Raw genomic sequence first — 25,825 nt, 5'->3', positions numbered from 1 at the left:
GACCTCACGTGATTTTTCATTGTCGGGGTAAAAAAAGAGCAGCATATCATGCTTTAATGAACCCTTATAAAGGCACATACACTCTTAAAAATAAAGGTGCTTCACGATGCCATAGAAGAACCTTTTTGTCTAAATGGTTCCATAAAGAACCTTTAACATCTGAAGAACCTTTCTGTTTCACAAAAGCTTCTTTGTGGTGAAAGAAGGTTCTTCAGATTACAAAAAGGTAAGAAAGAGATGCTTCTTTAAAGAACCTTTGACTGAATGCTTCTTCGTGGAACCAAAAATGGTTCTTCTATGGCATCGCTTGAAGAACCTTTTGAAGCACCTTTATTTTTAAGAGTGTACATGCCTCATATAATAACTTTGGAGCTTTTAATGATGTGTTCATGTTATTGAACACTTATTAGAGCATATGCATGAAGACTGACATCTAGTTCTCCATGTTTCTATGTATCTAAAGAAACCAGAGAGAATCACACTACAGTAAAGAATCAGATAGCAGCACGCTCATCTGAAGCTCCTGTAGTGAAACGATTGACCCTCAAAGAGCCATAAAGCAAGCTTCTTGATAAGAAGAGGGATTTATTCACTGAATCTGTGTGCAGAGGGGATGTAAGTGCCGGATTGGAAACAAATCTCATTTCTGCTGTCATATTGATACTGATATTAATAGTTCATGCAGTCTGTGTTTGCTGGAAAAACAGCAGAGCATTTCAATAACTTATGCATTAAGCAAGGCATTGAGAAACCAACAGGAGACTTTACCTCCAAATGAACCTCTTTTATTCTTCTACACTGTAAGAAAAACATCTGTTGAAAACAGACATGTTTTCTTTATCCAGACAATTTTTTTAAGCCTAGAACACAGTCAAAATACAGAATCAACTGTGAAAATTCAGTGTAAGAAATTGCTTCACTACATGACTTATACTCCTGCTATAACGTTTTTAATTATTCAAACGTATATGTTTGAATAGTAAAATGTGTGTTCTTTCAAAAGGCCCTAAAATGTTACATTTTATTTCAATCTCAGGTTTGGAGATCATGTGAAATTTTCTTCTAAAACAGTTGTTCTCAAAAACAGGTCTCAGGTCTGTTCAGTTCATGGACAGTAGAGGAAAAATCATAAATGCAAATAATAAAATGCAATTAGCCCCTTTTAATAAAATGAAATTAACCCATAATTATGCATTGGTAATGACAGCAAAAATGCATATGAAAAGGAGGAGAAACACTTCCCATGGCTTTTTTTTTTTTTTTGATGTCCCAACATGCACTACAGTCTTTTGCTGCAGATCCATCTGTCACTTAGTAATTAACCAAATACTAATACAGTATCAAATACATTTTTTCTTTTTATGCAATAAAATGTTTTGGCACTGTTTGTTGCCACTCGATGATCCTGAAGCCAAACCAGCAGTAAAATGACTGCGAGCATTTCAGTAAATGTCATTTTTTATTTTGTAAAATGAAGGGTAGTAGTTGGAATGCACCTGATTTTGTAATTTACTTTAACCCCAAGAACAGTCAATTAACCCCTTTTTCCATTTTAGAAATCTCCTCATGAAGTTTGTGGAAGAAGCTGACATTGGATGGAAAATGATGTTTCTGTGAATGCAACCGAATGCTGCTGCTAATGCTCACAAAGTAACATTCTTAAACTGAACTTTCCACTGAGGTAAGCTGCAACAGTGCAGCACGTTTTTGCACGCCGATTGAATCTTGCGCATCTTAAAATAGAAGGCCCGCGTCGGTTTACAGGCAGAAGGCAGAGAGATTGTGCTTTTTCATTAATGTGTTATGCACGCGTGTGCAGATGAGCGCATGCTGTGTGTCGTATATCGGTTTGTGTGTCAGTGCAGGTCTTGGGCGTTGTGTGTGTTACGTGTGTGTGAAGCACAGAGGTTTGAATGGTTGTGCTTCACATCAAAGGCTCAGGCAAGTCTCTGCATTAACAAGCCCCTTTGTTTCCTGCCAGAGAGAGAGATTACAACAACAGGCCTCTCCTGAGCTGAACTGAGCAGGCCACGCGAACCTCACGCTTACAAACTTCTCCATCAGTAACATCCCTAGCACCATGATGGAGATGCTTGTGTGCTGAAATGTCAAATCTCCAATGCAGGCATGATGTTTGTGAATCATTCTGAGCCAGGAAAGCACTGACCGTTGTGTATCTGACAGCAGAACAGGGTGCGGCCAATAAAAAACACACAAGTGGTTTGAGTTAAACTCGAGGTTCCTTTCGATGTGGCTCAACCTCAGTTAAAGGATGTGATTTAATTAGTCTGCTACTTAAATGTGCCTGGAGATTATTTAGGAAGCACGGTATGTAATTTTTAGGAACTGCATTTATCCTCGAAACCATCAAAGCTTGCAGTGCCACTGAAATGAGGCAGAGAAACACAGCCAGACGGAGTCAGAATGCAGTTGGAAAGCACTCAAACAGCATTTTACTCTTCCTCTCGTGTTCTCCTAGTTTTATTTCTAGGCTTTGCCAAATGGATCACATATATATACACACCAAAATCCATACTGGTGAATATCATCATGTCTCTAAAAGTACAAATTATTTACACAAGGTTTTGAGAACGCATTTATTTCTCACTGTTCCTTTCTATTGGGCCATCACAAATTCATTGTTATTTCATCCGCAAACAAGCGACAGACACTTAAGCTTTGTGCTGTGCTGAAAATCCTTGTTCCTGGTTATGCAATATTATCACCAAATATTAGATTCAATCTTTCTATCAACTTGTTTTCTTTCAATTACCACAGGTTTCGTATATCTTTTTTGACTTGATTCAGTTTTTGAGTGAAAAAAGCATTAATTGTGGATAATTTAGACAATGCGCACACAAAAACTGAGGTGCGTAAGCTCAGATCAATGAGGCCTTCGATCAATAAGCTCTAAAAAGAAATACAAAACCTGTGCTAATTGAAAGATAACAAGTTGATAAAAAGATTGAATCCAATAATAGGTAATAATATAACAAGACATGTATAAACTATTTTTAGGCTGGTCAGCACAAGTGAACAAGATGTGGAATTTTTTTTTTTTAAATATTATAAAAAAATTTAATATATTTTTGAGGTGGGGAAGTGGGTTGGGGGGGGGTGCTGTTGTACATTAACTAGCATTTTCAGCAAAAAAGAAAATCCTGTCTAGGTCAAAATGACCGAAACACAACATTCAGGTTCTTGCAAAAATGTAACAACAATCACTTTTGCTCTCTAAGAGTAGCTCAGTCAACGTGTTACCTTTGTGCTTCCTGCCCCTGTGGCTTAGAAAACGGTCAAATACACTCTGACATTTGAAGTCACACAAAAGACAAATGCTAAAGAGAAAGAAATGATCTAGGCCAGCTGGGGAGCAGCCCCTAAAACTGACACTAGAACATAAACCGACCTATTCGTTCTGAAACAAAGTGCCCATAAAATAAGGAGTAAAAACCGGAGCGCTCTGGCTATCTGTCTGACAGCATGCAAATATGAGCTCAGGATGGCAAAATGTAGGAAAACATTGAGAAATCATTAGGAAAATGATGCAGAAAAACTGCTTCCATGATAAGCAGCTGTCTATATTTAATCAAGGCAAATAAACAAGGTCTCATTTATAATTTAGATTTGCATGTATTAAACAGGCCATTTTTAATCCATTTATTAATATGCATGGAAGATACTGTATAAATATGCCGCCTTATGCAAATACTGGACACATTTTTGTTTGTATTTAATTCTTATTCCCAGCTGTAGTTCATGACAGAAAATGTACTCAGATATTATCGCACAGCATGGGAAGACATCATTATTTTTCAATTAAAACTCAAAACACTAAAAGAGTAGAAAACTGAAAAATAAGTCACGCACAAGAAGGAGATTGCTCAATAATTGACAAACAATATCACAAGAGTGTCGTTTACAAGTTATGTCACACTTTACATTGCATTGTAATTCTAATCAAGGGCATGTTTTTAGTATGCCATTATTTTAACTTATGGGTAATTACGAACAGTAACATGTAATAGCTCACACTAATGTTTGTTAAAAACACAGGCACCATGTTGACGCGAAGGCTGTTTCAGTCTGTCTTTTTTAGTAAGTGTTTTATTTTGTCTTAGTTTTACATTTTTATGATTGAATTAATTAGTAGCTTATCATTAAACTCATGGACCTGTTGCAGTTCCTTCACAAAATCCAGTTTGGGAAACCTTATGTAATTTAATGCACTTCATGTTGTTAATAACAATGAATGACATATATTTTCTTTCTGTTTGCATTTTTATATCAGTACATGGTTGTCCTATTTAAATCAATGTGATAAAGGAGTCAGATCAAAAGTAGTCTGATTATATTACCTAAAATGTGTAATGCAATGGATTACTAACTACAATTTTTAGAATCAATAATGGACTACAACTCCCAAGTAGTCTACCCAGCACTGTATATACCTGTAGTTGTTTGTAGTTGTTGACTGCATACTTGTGACAAATGCTTTTCCAATGCATGCAGAAATGTGTTATCTGTTCATTAAGTGACTTCAACAATAGAGCTGTTCCTCTTGGTTTATTGCTCGCTAAAACACTATAAACTCCTTGATTTTTCTTATTTACACGCTAAACTCCCCACTTTATATTTCAGTGCAACTTTATTTGAGACTGGTCTAAGGTATTTCTCAGTTATTCAAACATTTAAATTATTCATCACTTACTAATATATTTTTATTCGAAAGTATTCTTTCGTCAAATGCCTTCGATAGTTTCTCACGTTGGGCGCTCTGTATGAAAAAGCCCCGAAACTAAAGCGCGTCGTGTTCCTTTAAGAGCGGACCCCCCTCCTTCGGCTCATCGGAGCTGTCAATCACGCGTCGGTCCCTTTGATCTTCGCAGTTCTAAGCGCGACTGTTTGTTACTTTCAAGTCGCGCGGATCGACACATCATAAAGAACTTTTCCTCCCTCGCGCGAGTCTCGAACGCTCGTCTGAGCGCGGAAAACAGCGACGACAACAACCAGAAGTACATTAATAAAGTTCGCTCGATCGCGTGAATATGCCGCAGCTGAACGGTGGAGGGGGAGATGATCTCGGGGCGAATGATGAGATGATCGCCTTTAAACATGAAGGAGATCACGAGGAGAAGATCCGCGAGAGCGCATACACGGAGAGCGACCTGGCTGATCTCAAATCATCTCTGGTCAATGAATCCGAAATCAGCCAGAACTCAAACTCTGCCGTAAGACCCCGTCAGTGCATTCAAGTGAAGTGTACTCTGTGTGTGTGTGTGTGTGGAATAAAGTGTGTTTGTGATGAGCAGGTGATCAGAAGAGGACAGCAGGAAGATCAGAGAATCTACACTGATAAACGAGAACATCTGGACGACGGTGAGACTACACACACACACACACACACACACACACACACACACACACCAGTCCCCAGAAGTGCTCGAAATGATGTAAAGTCTCCCTTAAATCCATGCACGATTTGTGTGTTGATTGCTTTTGACGGGAGAGCTTTTAGTCTGCTTTACTTCTTCACCTTTATCTACAAAGCATCAGGGTATATGTCTTTATTAACACAAAGCTGCGCGTGCGTCTTTGCTTAGATTTCTTTGGAGGCAGAATTTCCCCCAGACTTGACAATATTTCTGGTTTGGGAAAAAAAATCCAAATTATTAATATTCTTAAATGCATTTGAGTTTTCTGTGTTAGAATAGTCTTGCGTCTCATCTGTGGCAACCTGGTAAAAGTTGAATCGGGGGAAATTAAAACTTTCATCTGCGTCTGAGATGAAACTGATGGACTTTTCTTGGGGAAAACCTGAAATCTGCATCATTAAATAAGCAGTTTTTATCTCAGGCCTGTTTGATCTGTTTCCGTTATTTCCGCTCCAGAATCTGCTTTGAAGAGGAACTGTGATTGATCATCATTATATATATACACATATAAGAGAATCTGATAAACACATATACAACAAACTAAAACAACAAGTTCAGTATGACGACCTTACTATAGCAGATGTTCATTCTTTGGTAATCGTGCACCTTACGCATTTGATAACTTTTATTGTTCTGTCTCGCTTTCTCACTTCAAGTGCCCAGACATCAAGATGGTGGAATGTATAAAGCGTCGTATTCTGGATACCCGTTCCTGATGCTGCCTGAGCCGTATCTACCGAACGGACCCGTCTCACCATCTGTAAGTCCATGCCAACACTGCTGTCCTTCCACTAGCATTTGATCATTAGAGTCCAGGTGTGTGGGAACCACTGTGAAGGCCACAGAGGAACGGCTGAGACAGGCCTGTAATTACCCCTCAGCTTGAGAGGACTTGAGAAAAGGGCGCTGGAGAGTCCCACTCTCATACGATTCGAATCTTGAGCTCAGTAGACATTCATATATTACTTTAGATCTGAAAACGCTTACAGTGATCCATATGCCTTTCAGAAAAGCAGTTTTGATGGATATTCAGACATGGTCATATGATGCCTTAAAGTCATTGTTTAGACAGCACAAGTGAGCGATATGCGTGTGAGCATGTGTGTAGACTTTGTCACTGCATACTGATGCCTTTGACCGTGAATCAATGGCGCACTACGTTCGAATTTATATATGATTGTGCAGATCATTTTGATAATGATATTATATGGCATTATTTGTGTAACATGTATCTGTTGTGTTTCACCATGGCGGCATTGTGACTGTGTGGACGTTATGAATGTAAGTGTATTTATAAAGGAAAAAACACAGATTTTAGCATGTACAGTGGTTAAAATCCTGCTTGAAAATGAAACTCACCTTGAAGTGTAGTTATAAAGTTGTAATTGCACAGCTGTAACACCAGTTCTTGATCATATTTTGAGTTGTTTCTGGCACATGTAGTGCTTGTTTTATTGAAACTGTGTGATAAATAGAACCGTGCCCTACTTAAAGTTTTGGGAAGTTTCTTCCAGGTCTTTCTTAAAGGGACAGTTCAGCCACAAATGAACATTCTGTCATCATTTACTCTCCCTCAAGTTGTACAAAACCTGTATGAGTTTCTTTCTTCTGTTGAACACAAAAGAAGATGTTTTGAAGAATGTTGGTAATCGAGCAGTTGCCGGTAGCCATTGACGTCCATATTGTTTTTTGGTTTTTTTTCCATACGATGGGAGTCAACAGCATTTTTCAAAATATCTTCTTATGTGTTCAGCAGAAGAAAAAACTCATACAAAATGAGGGTGAGTAAATGACTTTAATGCTGATCAGTGAATGTGAGTGTTCTCAAGCTCCTGATCTGGACAGAGTTTTTTTTTTTTGTCCTTTACAATCATTTCATGCTGTTTTCAACAATTCCCGCTGAACAGAAAGCGTAACGTCTTCCAAATTCAAGAATTGCACTTAGTCCCTAAAAAGTGAAGATTATAGATTGTAGTCGTGTATGGCATTGGAACTCAGAGGCTCAGAGCTAAGCTGTTGATTTTACACAGTAATCGGGGATCCTTTATATGCTTATAATTCAAACTCTTTCCCAAAGACGTAGCGATTGATTGAAGTTAAAGCTCTTGCTCGTCCCGGGGCCGTGCGGTCTTGAACAAGCCCCGATCGACATGAGCTCATGGTTCAAGCCGCCTTTAGTCTTTGAGTAAACAATAGAAGAACATTAGCTTTGTGTCATAATCCATCCAGAACAGCTCTGCTCCGCTCCTCTGACTGACAGCGATAAGTAACAAACACTGGATTACATCCTCTTGAAGAAAAAAGCTCTTTAACCCATTCTGCCACTTTAGTCAGGACACAATGGGCCTCTGGAAGGCTTCTCGCATGCTGTAGGTCGGAAGACTGAAGGCATGGTCAACACGCCACTACTGCGAAGAAAGCAAGCTTTAAGAAAACCAAATCATGCTGAAATACAAATATTGATAAGAGAACCTATTTCAATGGTCTTTGAAGTGAGTGCCTTTCGGATGAATCTGCACAGCTATTTATGAAGCCGGAAATATTTGGGAAATTATCAAAACCCTGTCGGATCTCCTCAGGTGTTTATAGCTGTAATTATTGGTGTGGTCGTGTCTGTTCCGCTGCGAGACAGGTGTTTGAACTGTCTCATAGCCCTGCTCCAACATGTCTGAAGTCAGAACTGTCGAGCAAATTCTTCTCAGATAGAGAAGACTTTTATTGAGGTGTGCGGCAGATGTTGCAGCTGTGATAGTGTCTGGACAGTTAAAGGTTAAAATCTTAGACAGCACAAGTGAGCGATATGCGTGTGAGCATGTGTGTAGACTTTGTCACTGCATACTAATGCCTTTGACCGTGAATCAATGGCGCACTACGTTCGAATTTATATATGATTGTGCAGATCATTTTGATAATGATATTATATGGCATTATTTGTCATGTATCTGTTGTGTTTCACCATGGCGGCATTGTGACTGTGTGGACGTTATGAATGTAAGTGTATTTATAAAGGAAAAAACACAGATTTTAGCATGTACAGTGGTTAAAATCCTGCTTGAAAATGAAACTCACCTTGAAGTGTAGTTATAAAGTTGTAATTGCACAGCTGTAACACCAGTTCTTGATCATATTTTGAGTTGTTTCTGGCACATGTAGTGCTTGTTTTATTGAAACTGTGTGATAAATAGAACCGTGCCCTACTTAAAGTTTTGGGAAGTTTCTTCCAGGTCTTTCTTAAAGGGACAGTTCAGCCACAAATGAACATTCTGTCATCATTTACTCTCCCTCAAGTTGTACAAAACCTGTATGAGTTTCTTTCTTCTGTTGAACACAAAAGAAGATGTTTTGAAGAATGTTGGTAATCGAGCAGTTGCCGGTAGCCATTGACGTCCATATTGTTTTTTGGTTTTTTTTCCATACGATGGGAGTCAACAGCATTTTTCAAAATATCTTCTTATGTGTTCAGCAGAAGAAAAAACTCATACAAAATGAGGGTGAGTAAATGACTTTAATGCTGATCAGTGAATGTGAGTGTTCTCAAGCTCCTGATCTGGACAGAGTTTTTTTTTTTTGTCCTTTACAATCATTTCATGCTGTTTTCAACAATTCCCGCTGAACAGAAAGCGTAACGTCTTCCAAATTCAAGAATTGCACTTAGTCCCTAAAAAGTGAAGATTATAGATTGTAGTCGTGTATGGCATTGGAACTCAGAGGCTCAGAGCTAAGCTGTTGATTTTACACAGTAATCGGGGATCCTTTATATGCTTATAATTCAAACTCTTTCCCAAAGACGTAGCGATTGATTGAAGTTAAAGCTCTTGCTCGTCCCGGGGCCGTGCGGTCTTGAACAAGCCCCGATCGACATGAGCTCATGGTTCAAGCCGCCTTTAGTCTTTGAGTAAACAATAGAAGAACATTAGCTTTGTGTCATAATCCATCCAGAACAGCTCTGCTCCGCTCCTCTGACTGACAGCGATAAGTAACAAACACTGGATTACATCCTCTTGAAGAAAAAAGCTCTTTAACCCATTCTGCCACTTTAGTCAGGACACAATGGGCCTCTGGAAGGCTTCTCGCATGCTGTAGGTCGGAAGACTGAAGGCATGGTCAACACGCCACTACTGCGAAGAAAGCAAGCTTTAAGAAAACCAAATCATGCTGAAATACAAATATTGATAAGAGAACCTATTTCAATGGTCTTTGAAGTGAGTGCCTTTCGGATGAATCTGCACAGCTATTTATGAAGCCGGAAATATTTGGGAAATTATCAAAACCCTGTCGGATCTCCTCAGGTGTTTATAGCTGTAATTATTGGTGTGGTCGTGTCTGTTCCGCTGCGAGACAGGTGTTTGAACTGTCTCATAGCCCTGCTCCAACATGTCTGAAGTCAGAACTGTCGAGCAAATTCTTCTCAGATAGAGAAGACTTTTATTGAGGTGTGCGGCAGATGTTGCAGCTGTGATAGTGTCTGGACAGTTAAAGGTTAAAATCATTTGTTCATAGGTTCATTTTTTCCTGAGAATTGATTCAACCAATTGTCCTGTCCGAAAACGAATTTTGTGATGAGACACTTCGCCTTTTAAGGGATGGTTCACCCAAAAATGAATTGTGTCATCATTTACAAACCTGAATGAGTTTCTTTCTTCTGTTGAACACAAAAGAAGACATTTTGAAGAATGTTGGCTGACGGTAGCCATTGACTTGCATAGTACGGAAATAAAATACTATGGAAGTCGGTGTGGACCAGCAACTGTTTGCCTATCCACATTCTTCAAAATATCTTCTTCAAGATACCCACATTCTTCAAAATATCTTTGCTGGTAGCCACTGACTTCCATAGAATGAAAAAAAAAAATGCTATGGAAGTCAATGGCTACCGGCAACTCTCTGTTTCCCAACATTCTTCAAAATATCTTCTTTTGTGTTCAACAGAGGAAGAAACTCCTACAGGTTTGGAACGACGTGAGGGTGAGTAAATGATGACAGAATGTTCATTTTTGGGTGAACTATCCCTTTAATAAAGCACAGGCAAATGAGCCTTGATATAGAAATCCAAATGAATCCAAAACAAAGAAGGATTTATTCGAAGACTCCAACTTCTTAAAATCTGCATTCGGATTGTTCATTAGACTGTTGCCTGGCACATATTTAATATCGGTGTTTATTCTACTGTATGTATTGTTGTCAAGACTTTCTCTTAATGAATCATCCCACCAGTCGTCTTGACTAAAGCGCAGTAAAAGTGAAAGAAAATCCCCCACCTCAAGGCAGCTATGGCTTTCTGACAGTCATCGATGTCAGTCAAGACAGTGACGCATGTGTGATGTGAGCTGGTATTTTGTCTGGTGGACCCTGATGGGAGTGTGACGGCTTGTTCTCACCCAGGTGTGTGAAGTCGCTCTTCCTCCCCCGACCTGTTTGCAAGATACTGGTGGGAAGAGCCTCGAGTGCATTAACAACAGAGTCTGGCCACTGAACGACGGGGGGATAGAAGTGCTGCTGAAGGATGGCGGTCACATTGTATTCTGATGAAATCATGGTGGTGGTGTTCACTAGGGCTGGGGATTGACGCTGATTTTGTGAATCAATTTGATTCTGATTCACTTGGTTCAATTCGTTTGATTATATATATATATACTTGTCAGTCACAATCTCTGAACATAAAGGAGTAGTTCACTTTCAGAATGAAAATCCTGTCATCGTTTACTCACCCTCCACTTGTTCCACAAAAGAAGATATCTTGAAAAATGTTGGTATCCGAACAGTTGATGGGCACCATTGACTTCCATAGTGTTTTTATTTCCTACTATGGAATTCAATGGTCCCCATCAACTGTTCGGATGCTAACATTTTTCAAAATATCTTCTTTTGTGTTCAACAGAAGAAAGAAACTCATTCAGGTTTGGAACAAGTGGAGGGTGAGTAAATGATGACAGAATTTTCTTTCTGGAAGTGAACTACTCCTTTAAGCTGTAAACTATACAGTACCCTGTCAGTTAGTACATCAATATTAAAGGTTACATTTAATTGCTGTTTATTTTTTTAGATATAATTAACAATCAAGTAGTATAAAAATATTTAAATAAATTAAAAAAAAGTTTTATTTTATTTATGTATATAATATCAAATAACAATATAATATCAAATAAAATAATTGAAATAAAATACTATAATTCTAATAATAAAAACAGTAATATAGAATCGACAGCTTAAGTGAAGATATGATGAATATGTAATATATTGCATATATTTAACAAAATGCTCTAGCTAACTAACGAGTTTATGGACATTGAATGGCTTTCAGTGTAATGTTACGTGACATTGTTTGCAAGCTGTTTTATTGACATCTTCCCGCAGTTTTTCTTCCAGCAGATGTGGATTGGAAAGCTGAGGCTTTGTTTCATATCAAACTAAGCACAAAGCGTATTTGTAGTTTTGTTCACGTCTCGATCGAAAACAGACCAAAAGGTTGATTTTGGGATTTAAGAAAATATATCAAAAATGAAGATTGATTCAAATGTACAAATCAATATTTTCAGCCATATTCAATGCAAACAGACCAAAAACCCTGTTTTAATAGTAGGCTTGTGTATGTGCAATACTGTTATGTTGTAAAGTTCATCCCATTTTACACCGGCTTCGTCTAATTAGGACGGCGTTCGATTCCTGCGTGCTATTACTCAGTTGATGTGTCCTAGATGAGTTCAGAGCAGTCATTTGTGAGTTGCTCCGTTTTCCGTCACGCTGCTGTTCTGTTAAATCATTTCACAGTAGATTCCCCACTTGTTTTGAGCAAGGTTTCAGTTAAAATGGAGAGTCTTAAAGCTCCGTAGAGGCTCCTGTGATAACAAGTGTGTGTGTGTGTGTGTGTGTGTGTGTGTTGGGCCGTACCCAGCTGTGGCAGTCGTGCTGCTGGTAGATGGGTATCAGATGGGAGCGGGATTAGGCCGTGTGATCACACCCATGTGTGCCGCCCCATGTGGCTGCTGAGGCTCCAGTAGGTCTGGCCCGGCACTAATTCGGGGTGCTGGGGGCGTTGGCTGACCCCAGCAGTGGGAAGTGCAGCGCAGGCTCTTGTGGGACAATCTCAGCATGTGTCCCAGAATTCATAGTTCCTGTTCTTTTGCTCTGGTCGTGCGTTTATGAGGGGCAAAGACCAAGAAGGACAGGTCTGCATGATGTCATGATACAGCAGATGTTACATCACAGATATGAAGCATCATGGAACAGAATATTGCTTTCTGGGTGAACTGTCCCTTTAAGATAATCGATCACTACTGGATCACGTAATCTGTTTGTAAAGCTTATGGATCTGCAGCACTGATCAGCCTGGAAGATTTGGTGTCAAATATTGTGCGTTTATTTGATTTTTTAAAAATTAAATAATAATGAAAGGTTTAAAATTGTAACATGTAAAGGTTTTTGTGAAAGTAACTAAAGATTGTTCAGCATTTAGCTCGCTCTTTCATTTTTATGTTTGATTTTTTTTTACCTTTAAAACGACCATACAGTATTACCCTGAATATAATAGATCCATCAGTTCATCATTGATCAACAAATGTTCATCCGGTAAAAATATGAACCGACAAAAACTGACAACAGCAGCAAATGAAGCCAGTAAAATATAAAGCAATGATCATTTTGGCCACACTTTAGCTTAGGGACCAATTCTCACTATTAACTATGACATTTCCCTCAATAAACTCCTAATTTGCTGTTTATTAATAGTTAGTAAGGTAGTTGTTAGTTTAGGTATGGGCTGGATTAAGGGATCTAAAATATGATCATGCAGAATAAGACATTAATATGTCCTTTGTAACTACTAATAAACAGCCAATTATGCTAGTAATATGCATGCTAATAAGCAACAAGTTAATAGCGAGTATTGGTACTTAAAATAAAGTGCTACCATGATTTTTTTTTAGTAACAGATACCACAGAATTGTTTTCCAAGCAGCAATGCATGCTGGGAACTTGCACAAAAATGTGCAATGTAAAATGTTAAGAAACACGTTTGGAGCATTCTTGTTCAGTTCACACGAAATAACTCTACTAAGTACAAAAAAATGTGTTCAAGCTACTTAGAAGAGCTTTTTGCACTTTTTGCTTTTCTCTTTGTATCAGTTAAACAGATCACTATCAGGCAGCCTGTTACTTTTATCACAGAAGCTTTTGAATCACTTGCTGCTGTCACCCGCTTATTATTATGTGTTTGGTTTTCATGTCTTTTGGGACAGAGTTTAACAGGATGGATGGGTGACTAACCTACTTCATATAAGGTTACCATCGCGTCAGCACTCTCTAGTGTATCCTGATCTGTGAATTAATGCGAAACACGCGGCTTTGAAGCCATCGACGCTCATTGACCACATCACTGGGCTTCTCCTGTGATCTTGGGGTTATCTGTGTTACTGGATGATGTTTAAGTCAGTGATCACGATTGCAGATTTGCACCACTCAGAAGTAAAAAATCTGGTTTCTGGTTTTGCTCACATGATTGTGGATCATTAGAGAGAGGAAGAGCGTTCTACCTGCGGCTCGTGGAAATACAGACGTTAATTTCAGCTGGAGGCGAAACATCGGGCAATTACCGCAAAGCGATGGCTTTAAAAGTAGGGACATCCCAGATCTGCAGCCCGCTGCCTTTCAGATGTTATGGAACATGGTTTTCCGTGTGGTTTTTTCCCCCCTTATGATCGCGCCGAGCCAACTGGAAAGCATTTCACTGCTAAATATAGCCCTCTGCTTACGGGACCGAGGTCTTGGATCTCGAGGAAAAAAACAAAAGGAACGCATAACGTTTTAATGACAAACATAAAAGTAACTCTCTTCTGAGAATTTCCCGTTTGATATGCAGGTTTACAGAGTGCGTTTTAACTATTTTCAGGGAAACCCCCGCTTTCTGCCTTCATGAACAATTATGTAGCTGCATGACGACAATGGCGCATTCAGCGCTCTTTCAAACGGCGTGTGCGTTTGTTTTGATCAGCACACGCGTGTACGTGAGCCGCGATGCCGCTGACATGCATCCTGCATCCTGTGTTCAGTGATCTCCGCGCGAGGTTTCTCTGTCTCAGTGAGAGTGCAGTGAAGGTGAGGTGTGCTGTGGTTATGCGATGGGAGCGGGATTAGGCCGTGTGATCACACCCATGTGTGCCGCCCCATGTGGCTGCTGAGGCTCCAGTAGGTCTGGCCCGGCACTAATTCGGGGTGCTGGGGGCGTTGGCTGACCCCAGCAGTGGGAAGTGCAGCGCAGGCTCTTGTGGGACAATCTCAGCATGTGTCCCAGAATTCATAGTTCCTGTTCTTTTGCTCTGGTCGTGCGTTTATGAGGGGCAAAGACCAAGAAGGACAGGTCTGCATGATGTCATAATACAGCAGATGTTACATCACAGATATGAAGCATCATGGAACAGAATATTGCTTTCTGGGTGAACTGTCCCTTTAAGATAATCGATCACTACTGGATCACGTAATCTGTCTGTAAAGCTTATGGATCTGCAGCACTGATCAGCCTGGAAGATTTGGTGTCAAATATTGTGCGTTTATTTGATTTTTTTTAAATTAAATAATAATGAAAGGTTTAAAATTGTAAAATGTAAAGGTTTTTGTGAAAGTAACTAAAGATTGTTCAGCATTTAGCTCGCTCTTTCATTTTTATGTTTGATTTTTTTTAACCTTTAAAACGACCATACAGTATTACCCTGAATATAATAGATCCATCAGTTCATCATTGATCAACAAATGTTCATCCGGTAAAAATATGAACCGACAAAAACTGACAACAGCAGCAAATGAAGCCAGTAAAAGCCTTTAGTTAGTTAATTGCTTGTAAAATTCACTACCAAATTTCTGACTGAAAACAGTTTTAAAGTAACTCCTACACAATTTTTTTTTTCATCATGACCACCATATTTCCTTTCTAAGATCTAGAATAGTGGACAGAAAATACAAGATTTTCTTTAACATTACCAATAGTTATATAGTACCAATAGTTACAGGTTTTGTGTCAGTCCCGTTACATTCAGAATGTTTAAATGGTCTAATGTTATGGGGATAAAGACAAAATTGTGCAATTTAGAAACTGAAAGAATTAATAAAATTAATTTATGTAGAATTCAGTGTAATGTTTGGTATAACTGAGATGCTATTATAGTTTTTATTAATATATATTTTTTTAATTTTAATTTTAGTTAAAGGTTTTTCTGACATTTATAGTACTTTGTCTTTTATACATGTCTATATACAGTAGTTTTTTATTTTTATTTCAGTTAAACTAAATTAACATGAGAAATGTTGCTGAAATTTAAAAATATATATATATCTTTTTTTATTATTATTATTATTTCAGTTATAGTGTTTATTTTATTTCAAGTAACAAAAATGTTTTTACATTTTTAGTTTCAGTTAACTATAGTAACCCTGTTAGAATTACATCTCTCTCTCTCTCTTTATATATATATATATATGTATGTATGTATGTGTGTGTGTGTGTGTGTGTGTGTATACTGTATGCTTGAAAGTAGTAATATTATGGAAAGTTGGAGAAATGGATAACGTCCTGGCAGAAATTAGCAGCACTTTTTCCTTCAACCCTAGAATGCAATATTCATGCATATTTCAATATATGGGTAAAGCACGTTATTGTTGTCAACAGTACCGGTGCTTTGGTTCCAGGTTGATACTAAAATTGTAAAAATGTATTTAAAAAAATCGCAAAAAGTTTATTTCTTAAAGTAATAATAATACAATGTTCACACAATTCTTTGGTCAGTTTTTTTATTTAAACAGTAAACCTCTGTTATGCAGCACTAGGAAAAGGAATCATTACATTTTCATTTGATTTACATTTAAAACACTAATTAAACTGTTAAAGTTTAATGCATTAATTTTATTAACAAGGTGTTAGGTAATAATTTTGTATTTAAGCACAAAAACCAGAAAAAGTAAAGCATGCAACAGGATAAAGGATAAAAGTTAATGTTTTTCATTTTTAAAGCGATATTTACTTAATTGAAAAATATTTCAAAGCTACATGCTAATATTTAAATCTATCGTTTACTTGTAAATGCATTCATTAAAAAAAAAAATTTTTATTATTTTTTTTTACAAATACTGAAATAGTTTTTGCTATCAAAAGTGGTACTGACTACTGACATGTTGGTATAGTGACGACACTAGTGTAGTTGAACCATCTACATCCCTATTTCTGGCAAAAATTGGCCAATGTAGTTTTTATATTTCATCTCTACCAATGAAAATAGTGCCATAAGAAGCCAAAGCATCAAGCATTGCGTGTCGCCAAGCGACATTTACGTAAAATTCCCTGTGCTATATATACAGTAGATGTGCCTGTCGTGCAGCTGCATGTATCTAATGTATCTAACCTCTGCAACATGAAAAGGTTAAAGAAACTCCATAACTCGAGCCCTCTGAGCTGTGGGAGATGAAAGTCTGAACATCAAATCAATACTCCAGTCGATAAAAACACGACGAGAGATTAAAGAGCAGAGGATCAGGCTGCAGCGTGCTAATAGACGACACCAGAGCAAATCGGACGAGGCTTTAATTGATGCGAGCCGGAATAATGTTATAATGGTCACGAGTAGATCTTCAGAGAGCTCACGATGTTCCTTTAATCAAACTGCTCTTCAGACACATTAGAGCTTGCATCTCAACTGCAGGATGAATACCTTTGTGCATGATGTCTGATATTAAGTCGACCATTTTATATATATTATTGAATTTTCACCTGCTGGTACATAAAGCAGGCGAAAAGATCCAACCTGAACACCTACCTCTACAGATAAGAAGACCACAGAGACGTGTTTTCACACCAAACACCTGTTTCTACTGTTAAACACAAAAGATGTTTTGGAAAATGTTGGGTAACCAACCAGTTTCTGGTCCTATCCCAGATAGCACATGTACGTCTGCAAGATGTCTGTTAAAGATCTCTTGATCTGGAAAGCATCTGCTGTGGACAAACATCTAACAGACGTCTTTCAGATGTCAGTTTTACATACATTCTAAATCATAAACATCTTAAAGACATCTAATAGACGTCTATTTGACATCTAAAAGGAAACGTCCTATAGACGTATTGCAGATGAGCAAACACTCTAAAAAGTACGTCTTGCAGATGTAATGCAGACATCAAATAGACGTCTCCGAGATGTATGTGTGCTATCAGGGATGGAAGTCAATGGGGACCAGCAACTGTTTGGTTCCCAACATTCTTCACAATATCTTCTTTTGTGTCCAACAGAGAAAGAAACTCATACAGGTGTGGAACGACGTGAGGGTGAATAATGATTTATTTGAATTTCAGAGCAGAATATTGTTAAAAATATTCAGCATAACCTCTTAAAGTTAAAATACCCTCCAACTCGTCTTAAATCCCCAAGGTGTTTAGTGAATTTATTGGGTTGTTTTGAATGTAAATCATTACAACATAACACTAGCTACATATAATAAGTATTACTATAACGAGGCATGTGCACGAGTGCTCTAAAGTGATATTGATAATGTAAATAATGATGATGCATTCTCAGAAAAAAAAAGGTACAAAAGCTGTCACTGGGACGGTACCTTTTCAAAAGAAACATCTTTGTACCTAAAGTGTGCATATAATGGTGCATAAAAGGTACAAAATTGTGCCTTTTGAAAAGGCACCGCCCCAGTGTCAGCTTTTGTACCTTTTGTTTTCTGAGAGTGTGACTGGACTTTTTGCTGAATTGAACATTCATCTGCTCCATCCCGAGACAGGCTTTTTAGAAAATAACAAAAAAACACTGACACTGAGTCAAAGCCAGTTGTTTTTCATGGAGTTATTCACGAGTCAGAAAACTACGGTGGCCGAGAAGTGCAAAACAAATCACAATTCTGAAAACAAAATAACAAATTACAAACGCAAATGCAAGTCTAAAAACCAAAATAACAATTCAGAAAACACAACAACAATTCAGAAAACATTATAACAAGTCAGAAAACACAACGACAAATCAGACAAACCGGAAGAGGTAGGTATAGTTTGAGACAGCGCCATTGGTTTGGGATTACTCACCGCTGACTGGACGAGACATCTGTCAATCAACGTATACAGAGAGAACCAGCCGAAGCACAGCAGAGTCGTGGTAGAAAGTTCAGAGATGGTATTAAAGTAGCTCAGTTTAAATGTACTGTATGAATTGCCCTTACTATGGAATAAAATATACGGGGTGTCTATTTACAATTAGTTAATAGTGGCTATAAAATATCAGCTTCAGTGACACAGATGGATAAGTGCGTGCCCTTGGCTTGTTGACGCGATCGACCCGGGTTCGATCCCACCTTTTGCCTAACTTTTTTTTCCTCCCTTTTCAAATCTCGTATTAGCAATAGATTCTATTTACACTAAGTGCAAATACCTACACTATGTTAAAATAGCAGGATTTCTACTATCAAGTATACTACTTGTTGCAAATAGTGGCAATTATCTGCACTTCAGTATTGTAGTACATTATAAAACAGTATGCAATAATAACGTAATGAGTGTAAATTATAATTTTAATTTTAATTATTAAATGGATGCCACCTTATTGGTACAATAAAGCCCTCCCTACACCTACCCTAACCCTACCCGATACTTTATTTTCAACTTTTTGATTATTTCCTTAATTTTTATTGAAAATAAATGCCTTTACGATGTGATACGAGATTTGAAAAGGGAGAAAAAAAAAAGTTCGGCAAAAGGCGGGATCGAACCCGGGTCGACGGCTGTATACGGTGATTGACAGATGTCTCGTCCAATCAGTGGTGAGTAATCCCAAACCAATGGCGCTGTCTCAAACTGTACCTACCTCTTCCGGTTTGTCTGATTTGTCGTTGTGTTTTCTGACTTGTTATAATGATTTTTAGACTTGCATTTGTGTTTGTAATTTGTTATTTTGTTTTCAGAATTGTGATTTGTTTTGCACTTCTCTACCACCGTAGAAAACACCAAAGCCTGTCGTTTTCAATTTCATTTATATAATTTTTCAAGCATTACACTTAGGAACATTCTTAAGAACTTCTTATAATTTATCATAAGAGATTTAGTAACCTCTTTAAGATGATTTATGTGAATCCATTTGGAAGCCACATACTAATATTTAAATGTATTAATTACGTATGCTATTAACAATTATATTTTTTTATTTTCAAATACTGAAATAGTTTTTGCTATTGAAAGTGTTCCTATTTCAGGCAAAATTTTGTTTGTATATTTAATTTCTTCCAATGAAAATAGTGCCAAATAAAGCCGACGCATCAAGCATTGCATGTCACCAAGCGACAATTTATCTGAAGTTTATTATTGAGTTGATCAGCTAGTCTTCTTACAATTTATCCTAAGAAATTTCTTGACTTCTTTTAAAAAAATGTTCATGAATCCAGACCCAAATACCTTGCATTTTCTTGCAACCAGCCAGAACCCCCTTAGCAATGCTCTGGCACCCCATCAGCGCGTGTGCCGCGTTTGGCGTCACCGTGACCTGTTTTCATTGCAGCTCGGAGCGTGTGGGTGTTTGACGTCACCGCAGCGCAGTGAAGATCTGCTGTCTGACAAAGGCACAGATAATAACCCGTGTCAGGGTGTATTATCTCATTCTCTAACAGGAAGTGATGTCACAGATAAAAGTTCCTATGACTTGATTTCCTCTTCCGACCAAATCAGAATTCAGTGCTCTGTAAGATTTGCAACACTGTATATATATATATATATATACTATATATACACACACACAACCAATCAAAAGTTTGGGATCAGTAAGATTTGAAATGTTTTTATTTAAAGAAGTCTCTTCTGCTCATCAAGGCTGCATTTATTTGATCAGAAATACTGAAAACAACTGTAATCTGGTGAAATATTATTGCAATTTAAAATAATGTTTTTTTTCTTTTAATGTACTTTAAAATATTATTTTTTTTCTGTGATCAAAGCTGTATTTCCAGCATCATTACTGCAGTCTTCAGAGTCACATGATCTTCAGAAATCAGTATAATATGCTGATTTATTATCAATGTTGAAAACTATAATCAGTGTTTTTTTATAATCTGTGATCATTTTTTTCAGGATTCTTTGATGGATGAAAAGTTAAAAAGAACAGCATTTATTCAAAATAGAAATCTTTTGTAACAATATACACTATCGTTCAAAAGTTTGGGGTCAGTATTTTATTTCTTTCTTTCTTTGTTAAATTGATCAAAAGGGATAATAAAGACTTATATTGTTAGAAAAGATTTCTATTTTAAATAAATGCTGTTTTTTTTTACTTTATTCATCAAAGAATCCTGAAAAAGTATCACAGATTCCAAAACAAATATGAAGCAGCAAAACTGTTTCCAACACTGATAATAAATCAGCATATTAGAATGATTTCTGAAGATCATGTGACTCTGAAGACTGCAGTAATGATGCTGAAAATACAGCTTTGATCACAGAAATAAATTACATGTTAAAGTATATTCAAATAGAAAACCAGCATTTTAAATGTTAATAATATTTTACAATATTACAGTTTTTCTGTATTTTTGGTCAAATAAACTTTTGAACAGCAGTGTGTGTATATATACTGTATATATTTATATATGTCATAACTTCTCTATTCTGCTCATTGATTTACTTGTGCAGTATAAATCAAAAGACATGGGCCTTTGCCATTGGGAGTTTGGTTAACAAACATACAAAGCATTCAAAAACATTTTCTTCATAAAGAAGCCACAGGATCAAGCCGCCTCAAGCTGCTTTCCCCTGGTTTAAAGGGGTCATATGATGTTACTAAAAAGAACATTATGTTGTGTATTTGGTGTAATGAAATGTGTTTATGCGGTTTAAAGTTCAAAAAACACATTATTTTCCACATACTGTACATTATTGTTTCTCCTCTATGCCCCGCCTTTCTGAAACACGTCGATTTTTACAAAGCTCATCGGTCTGAAAAGCGAGGTGTGCTCTGATTGGCCAGCTATCCAGTGCGTTGTGATTGGCTGAATACCTCAAGCATTTGTGCAGTATAATATGCTGATTTATTATCAATGTTGAAAACTATAATCAGTGTTTTTTTATAATCTGTGATCATTTTTTTCAGGATTCTTTGATGGATGAAAAGTTAAAAAGAACAGCATTTATTCAAAATAGAAATCTTTTGTAACAATATACACTATCGTTCAAAAGTTTGGGGTCAGTATTTTATTTCTTTCTTTCTTTGTTAAATTGATCAAAAGGGATAATAAAGACTTATATTGTTAGAAAAGATTTCTATTTTAAATAAATGCTGTTTTTTTTTACTTTATTCATCAAAGAATCCTGAAAAAGTATCACAGATTCCAAAACAAATATGAAGCAGCAAAACTGTTTCCAACATTGATAATAAATCAGCATATTAGAATGATTTCTGAAGATCATGTGACTCTGAAGACTGCAGTAATGATGCTGAAAATACAGCTTTGATCACAGAAATAAATTACATGTTAAAGTATATTCAAATAGAAAACCAGCATTTTAAATGTTAATAATATTTTACAATATTACAGTTTTTCTGTATTTTTGGTCAAATAAACTTTTGAACAGCAGTGTGTGTATATATACTGTATATATTTATATATGTCATAACTTCTCTATTCTGCTCATTGATTTACTTGTGCAGTATAAATCAAAAGACATGGGCCTTTGCCATTGGGAGTTTGGTTAACAAACATACAAAGCATTCAAAAACATTTTCTTCATAAAGAAGCCACAGGATCAAGCCGCCTCAAGCTGCTTTCCCCTGGTTTAAAGGGGTCATATGATGTTACTAAAAAGAACATTATGTTGTGTATTTGGTGTAATGAAATGTGTTTATGCGGTTTAAAGTTCAAAAAACACATTATTTTCCACATACTGTACATTATTGTTTCTCCTCTATGCCCCGCCTTTCTGAAGCACGTCGATTTTTACAAAGCTCATCGGTCTGAAAAGCGAGGTGTGCTCTGATTGGCCAGCTATCCAGTGCGTTGTGATTGGCTGAATACCTCAAGCATTTGTGATCGGAGAAATGACAAACAACAAGCGCTACTCTACACTGCTCAAAACTCGCGTTTGAATCATCAGTGGCAAATCCTTTAAATATAAAAAACGTACTTACAGTCTGTGAGTCAGAACAGCCGGCATTGTAGTCTACTCTCCCAGGATCAGGAAACATCCTCCATAAAATGTGCTGCACACATCTGAATATTTGGGTTGAAGTGTTCTGGAACAGTGCTGTAAATACAACTTAACCACTGATTTCTAGTCGTGTCCTCTTTTGGAAGACCAAACAAAGTAGTTTTGCTTTCACAACGAAACACACAGCATTTTCACGACATGGCGGCAACAACAATACGACAGCGAGAATAAAAGTTACGCCTTCTTTCTTTGCGTAAACATTTGGGCGGCATTATGCTAATATTTCCACACAGTGATGTAGATATGTGGGGGCGTGTTAGAATGAGCCGTTTTAGGGGGGCGTGGCTGACTCTTAACTTTTATAAAGAATATCTCTTTGGATTTGAGACTTTAGTCTTTGCAACTTTACAGATCTTCTTTATGCACCAAGAGCTTGTAACTCTCCAAAGAGAAAGGAAGAATTGAAATCGCATCATATGACCCCTTTATTATGATTTATATCTGCAACCACATCTGTGATAGTTTGAGCTCAGCGCTCATAATAAGAATCACAAGTGGACAGAAAAGCATCTCTGAGGTCCATGAGTCACAGTGTACTGACGTCACACCCGTCGCTGATATCCCAAGGTCTGCTTCAGAAACTTTAGCACCGACTAAACACGTCTGCATGCTGCAAAAAGGGAAAAATGTCACCTTTTAGAAAAATGCAAGCTTAAAAATGTCTACAGGCCCATTGAGTAATACTTTCCTACAGTTTTTTTCCTTCATGTCCACTGCTGGGCCTGAATGTATTTTAATCGTTTCAGTGCTTTATTATGTTTTAGTTCATTGTTCACTAAAATCTCCGGTAACACTTTAGATTAGGGAACACATATTCACTATTAACTAAGAGTTTTCCCTGAACAAACTCCTAATTTGTAGTTTCTAGTTCTAATCTCCTAGTTTCTAGTTTTGCCCAGCTCCATAATATTTTATTGGGTATAAATTTGGGTTAAAATAATATATATTTTAAACTCTAAAATACTTTATCAGGTATAAATTGTGTAAAAAATTGTATATACTTTTAGTTTGGCCAAATTCTAAAATATTTTGTAAATAAATTGATTTTTAAAAATGTATAGCTTTCTAGCTTTGCCAAGCTCTAAAATATTAATATTAGGTATAAATTGGGTTAAAAAAACAATATATATATATATATTAGTTTTTTTTCAATCTCTTAAATATTTTATTGGTTATAAAATAAAATTGTACATGTTTCTAGTTCCGCCAAACTCCAAAATATTTTGTATATAAATTGAGTAAAATTCTTATATGGTTCTAGTTTTGCCGAGCTCTAAAATATTTTATATATAAATTGAGTAAAATTCTTATATGGTTCTAGTTTTGCCGAGCTCTAAAATATTTTATAAAGTATAAATTGAGTGAAAAAATGTGTGTTTTTAGTTTTGCCAAGCTCTAAAAATGTTATATAAATTGATAAAAAATTATATGTTTCTAGTTTTTGCCAAGCTCTAAAATATTTTGTTGGCTATAAATTGAGTAAAAAGTCCTTATCCAGTAAATCATGCCAAGCTCTAAAATATTAATATTAGGTATAAATTGGGTTAAAAAAACAATATATATATATATATTAGTTTTTTTTCAATCTCTTAAATATTTTATTGGTTATAAAATAAAATTGTACATGTTTCTAGTTCCGCCAAACTCCAAAATATTTTATATATAAATTGAATAAAATTCTTATATGGTTCTAGTTTTGCCGAGCTCTAAAATATTTGATAAAGTATAAATTGAGTGAAAAAATGTGTGTTTTTAGTTTTGCCAAGCTCTAAAAATGTTATATAAATTGATAAAAAATTATATGTTTCTAGTTTTTGCCAAGCTCTAAAATATTTTGTTGGCTATAAATTGAGTAAAAAGTCCTTATCCAGTAAATCATGAACAGCTGGGAACATCGTGGACCTTTTGAATACTGCTGGAGTCAGAAAGGTTGAGAATCGTTGCAGCGGTCTGAAGTGACCATGTGTCTTTTGACTTCTGCGCACTCCTCGTGCCACTGAGCTCAGATTTGAGGACGGACCCCACAGGCTGCCGTAACCATGGGAACCGCTCCTTTCGCTCCATCCAGTAGAGCGACGTGAATTAATCAGAGGGAATAAATTACTACATGAAAGCGCCTCGTTCCCCCGTCCATGCATATTTGAGGCTGTGTGGCTCTCTGATTTCAACAGGTCTGTCTCTTCCACGCTCAAACCACATTCCTCATGATTCGATCTTGAAAATATGATTTCGCTCTGTGACAATCGAAGCAGCCTTGTTTTTGCATAGTGTTGTGAAATGACACGAGTCCTATTCTGACCTCTCTGGTCAAAAGTTTCATAAGCTCTGACAAACATGACAGCTGGAAATGCATTCATAATTTGCTCGTTAATCGGTGTCTGTTCATAATGGTTGTTACAGGTTTGCATATCAAAAAGAGCTAGGAGTACAATACCATAGTATAATAAACCAGACACTGTGCTGTTCTTCCATCAATGCACAAATGCGCTTTGTACCAAGACGCCTCTATGGACTTGAAATTAAAGTTATTAATGTATCTTTTTATTGATTTTGATCATACTTTAAGGTCCAATTCTCACTATTAACTACGGCTTTTGCCTCAATAAACTCCTAATCTGCTGCTTATTAATAATTAGTAAGGTAGTTGTTAGTTTAGGTATGGGGTGGATTAAGGGATCTAATATATGATCATGCAGAATAAGACATTAATACATGCTTTATAAGTATTAATAAACACCCAATATGCTAGTAATATGCATGCTAATAAGCAACTAGTTCATAGTGAGAATTGATCTCTAAACTAAAGTGTTACCATAATTTTTATGTAATGGATCTTTTGACCACCTGATCATTTCCCCATGGATAAAATCCAGTCCCATCCTGGTCGTTGAATGCTGTTTGGTTGACTGTAAGAGAATTGCAGAAGTGTTTATTGAGAGCTTTTGTCTCGACTAGGTATCTGAAGTACTAGTAAGATCAATAACCAGGCCCTTGTGAAGAAGAACTGCACTAAATATAGTAATAATTACAGAAATAATATGCTTTAAAAGAACACAAAACATTTTATTGGGCATAGTTTTAGTTTAGTGTCTAGTTTTTCCAAGCTCTAAAATATTTTGTGTATAAATTGAGTAAAAAAACTCGTGTGTTTCTAGTTTTGCCAGGCTCT

General features: G+C 36.7%; 1 protein-coding gene across 13 annotated transcripts in view; it reads left to right on the top strand.

Annotated features, from left to right (window-relative positions):
- The first annotated feature begins 4,863 nt into the window (after positions 1 to 4,863).
- The window catches only part of LOC107557295 (transcription factor 7-like 2), a 51,564-nt gene continuing 30,602 nt past the window's right edge, over positions 4,864 to 25,825 (top strand). For 8 of the 13 annotated variants that reach the window (XM_016240664.1, XM_016240662.1, XM_016240661.1 and 5 more), the window contains exons 1-4: positions 4,864 to 5,231; positions 5,313 to 5,379; positions 6,092 to 6,195; positions 10,365 to 10,400. In XM_016240664.1, the coding sequence (XP_016096150.1) occupies positions 5,049 to 5,231; positions 5,313 to 5,379; positions 6,092 to 6,195; positions 10,365 to 10,400 (390 nt within the window). In that variant the 5' untranslated portion in view covers positions 4,864 to 5,048. The remainder of the gene's footprint in view (positions 5,232 to 5,312; positions 5,380 to 6,091; positions 6,196 to 10,364; positions 10,401 to 25,825) is intronic. The other 5 variants (XM_016240667.1, XM_016240665.1, XM_016240673.1 and 2 more) reach the window with 1 other exon arrangement.

The sequence above is a fragment of the Sinocyclocheilus grahami genome, unplaced genomic scaffold (assembly GCF_001515645.1).
Source record: "Sinocyclocheilus grahami isolate Dianchi unplaced genomic scaffold, SAMN03320097.WGS_v1.1 scaffold597.1, whole genome shotgun sequence".
NCBI lineage: Eukaryota > Metazoa > Chordata > Actinopteri > Cypriniformes > Cyprinidae > Sinocyclocheilus > Sinocyclocheilus grahami.
Note: the sequence above shows the minus strand (reverse complement) of the source record. Positions and strands in the feature narration are given on the sequence as shown.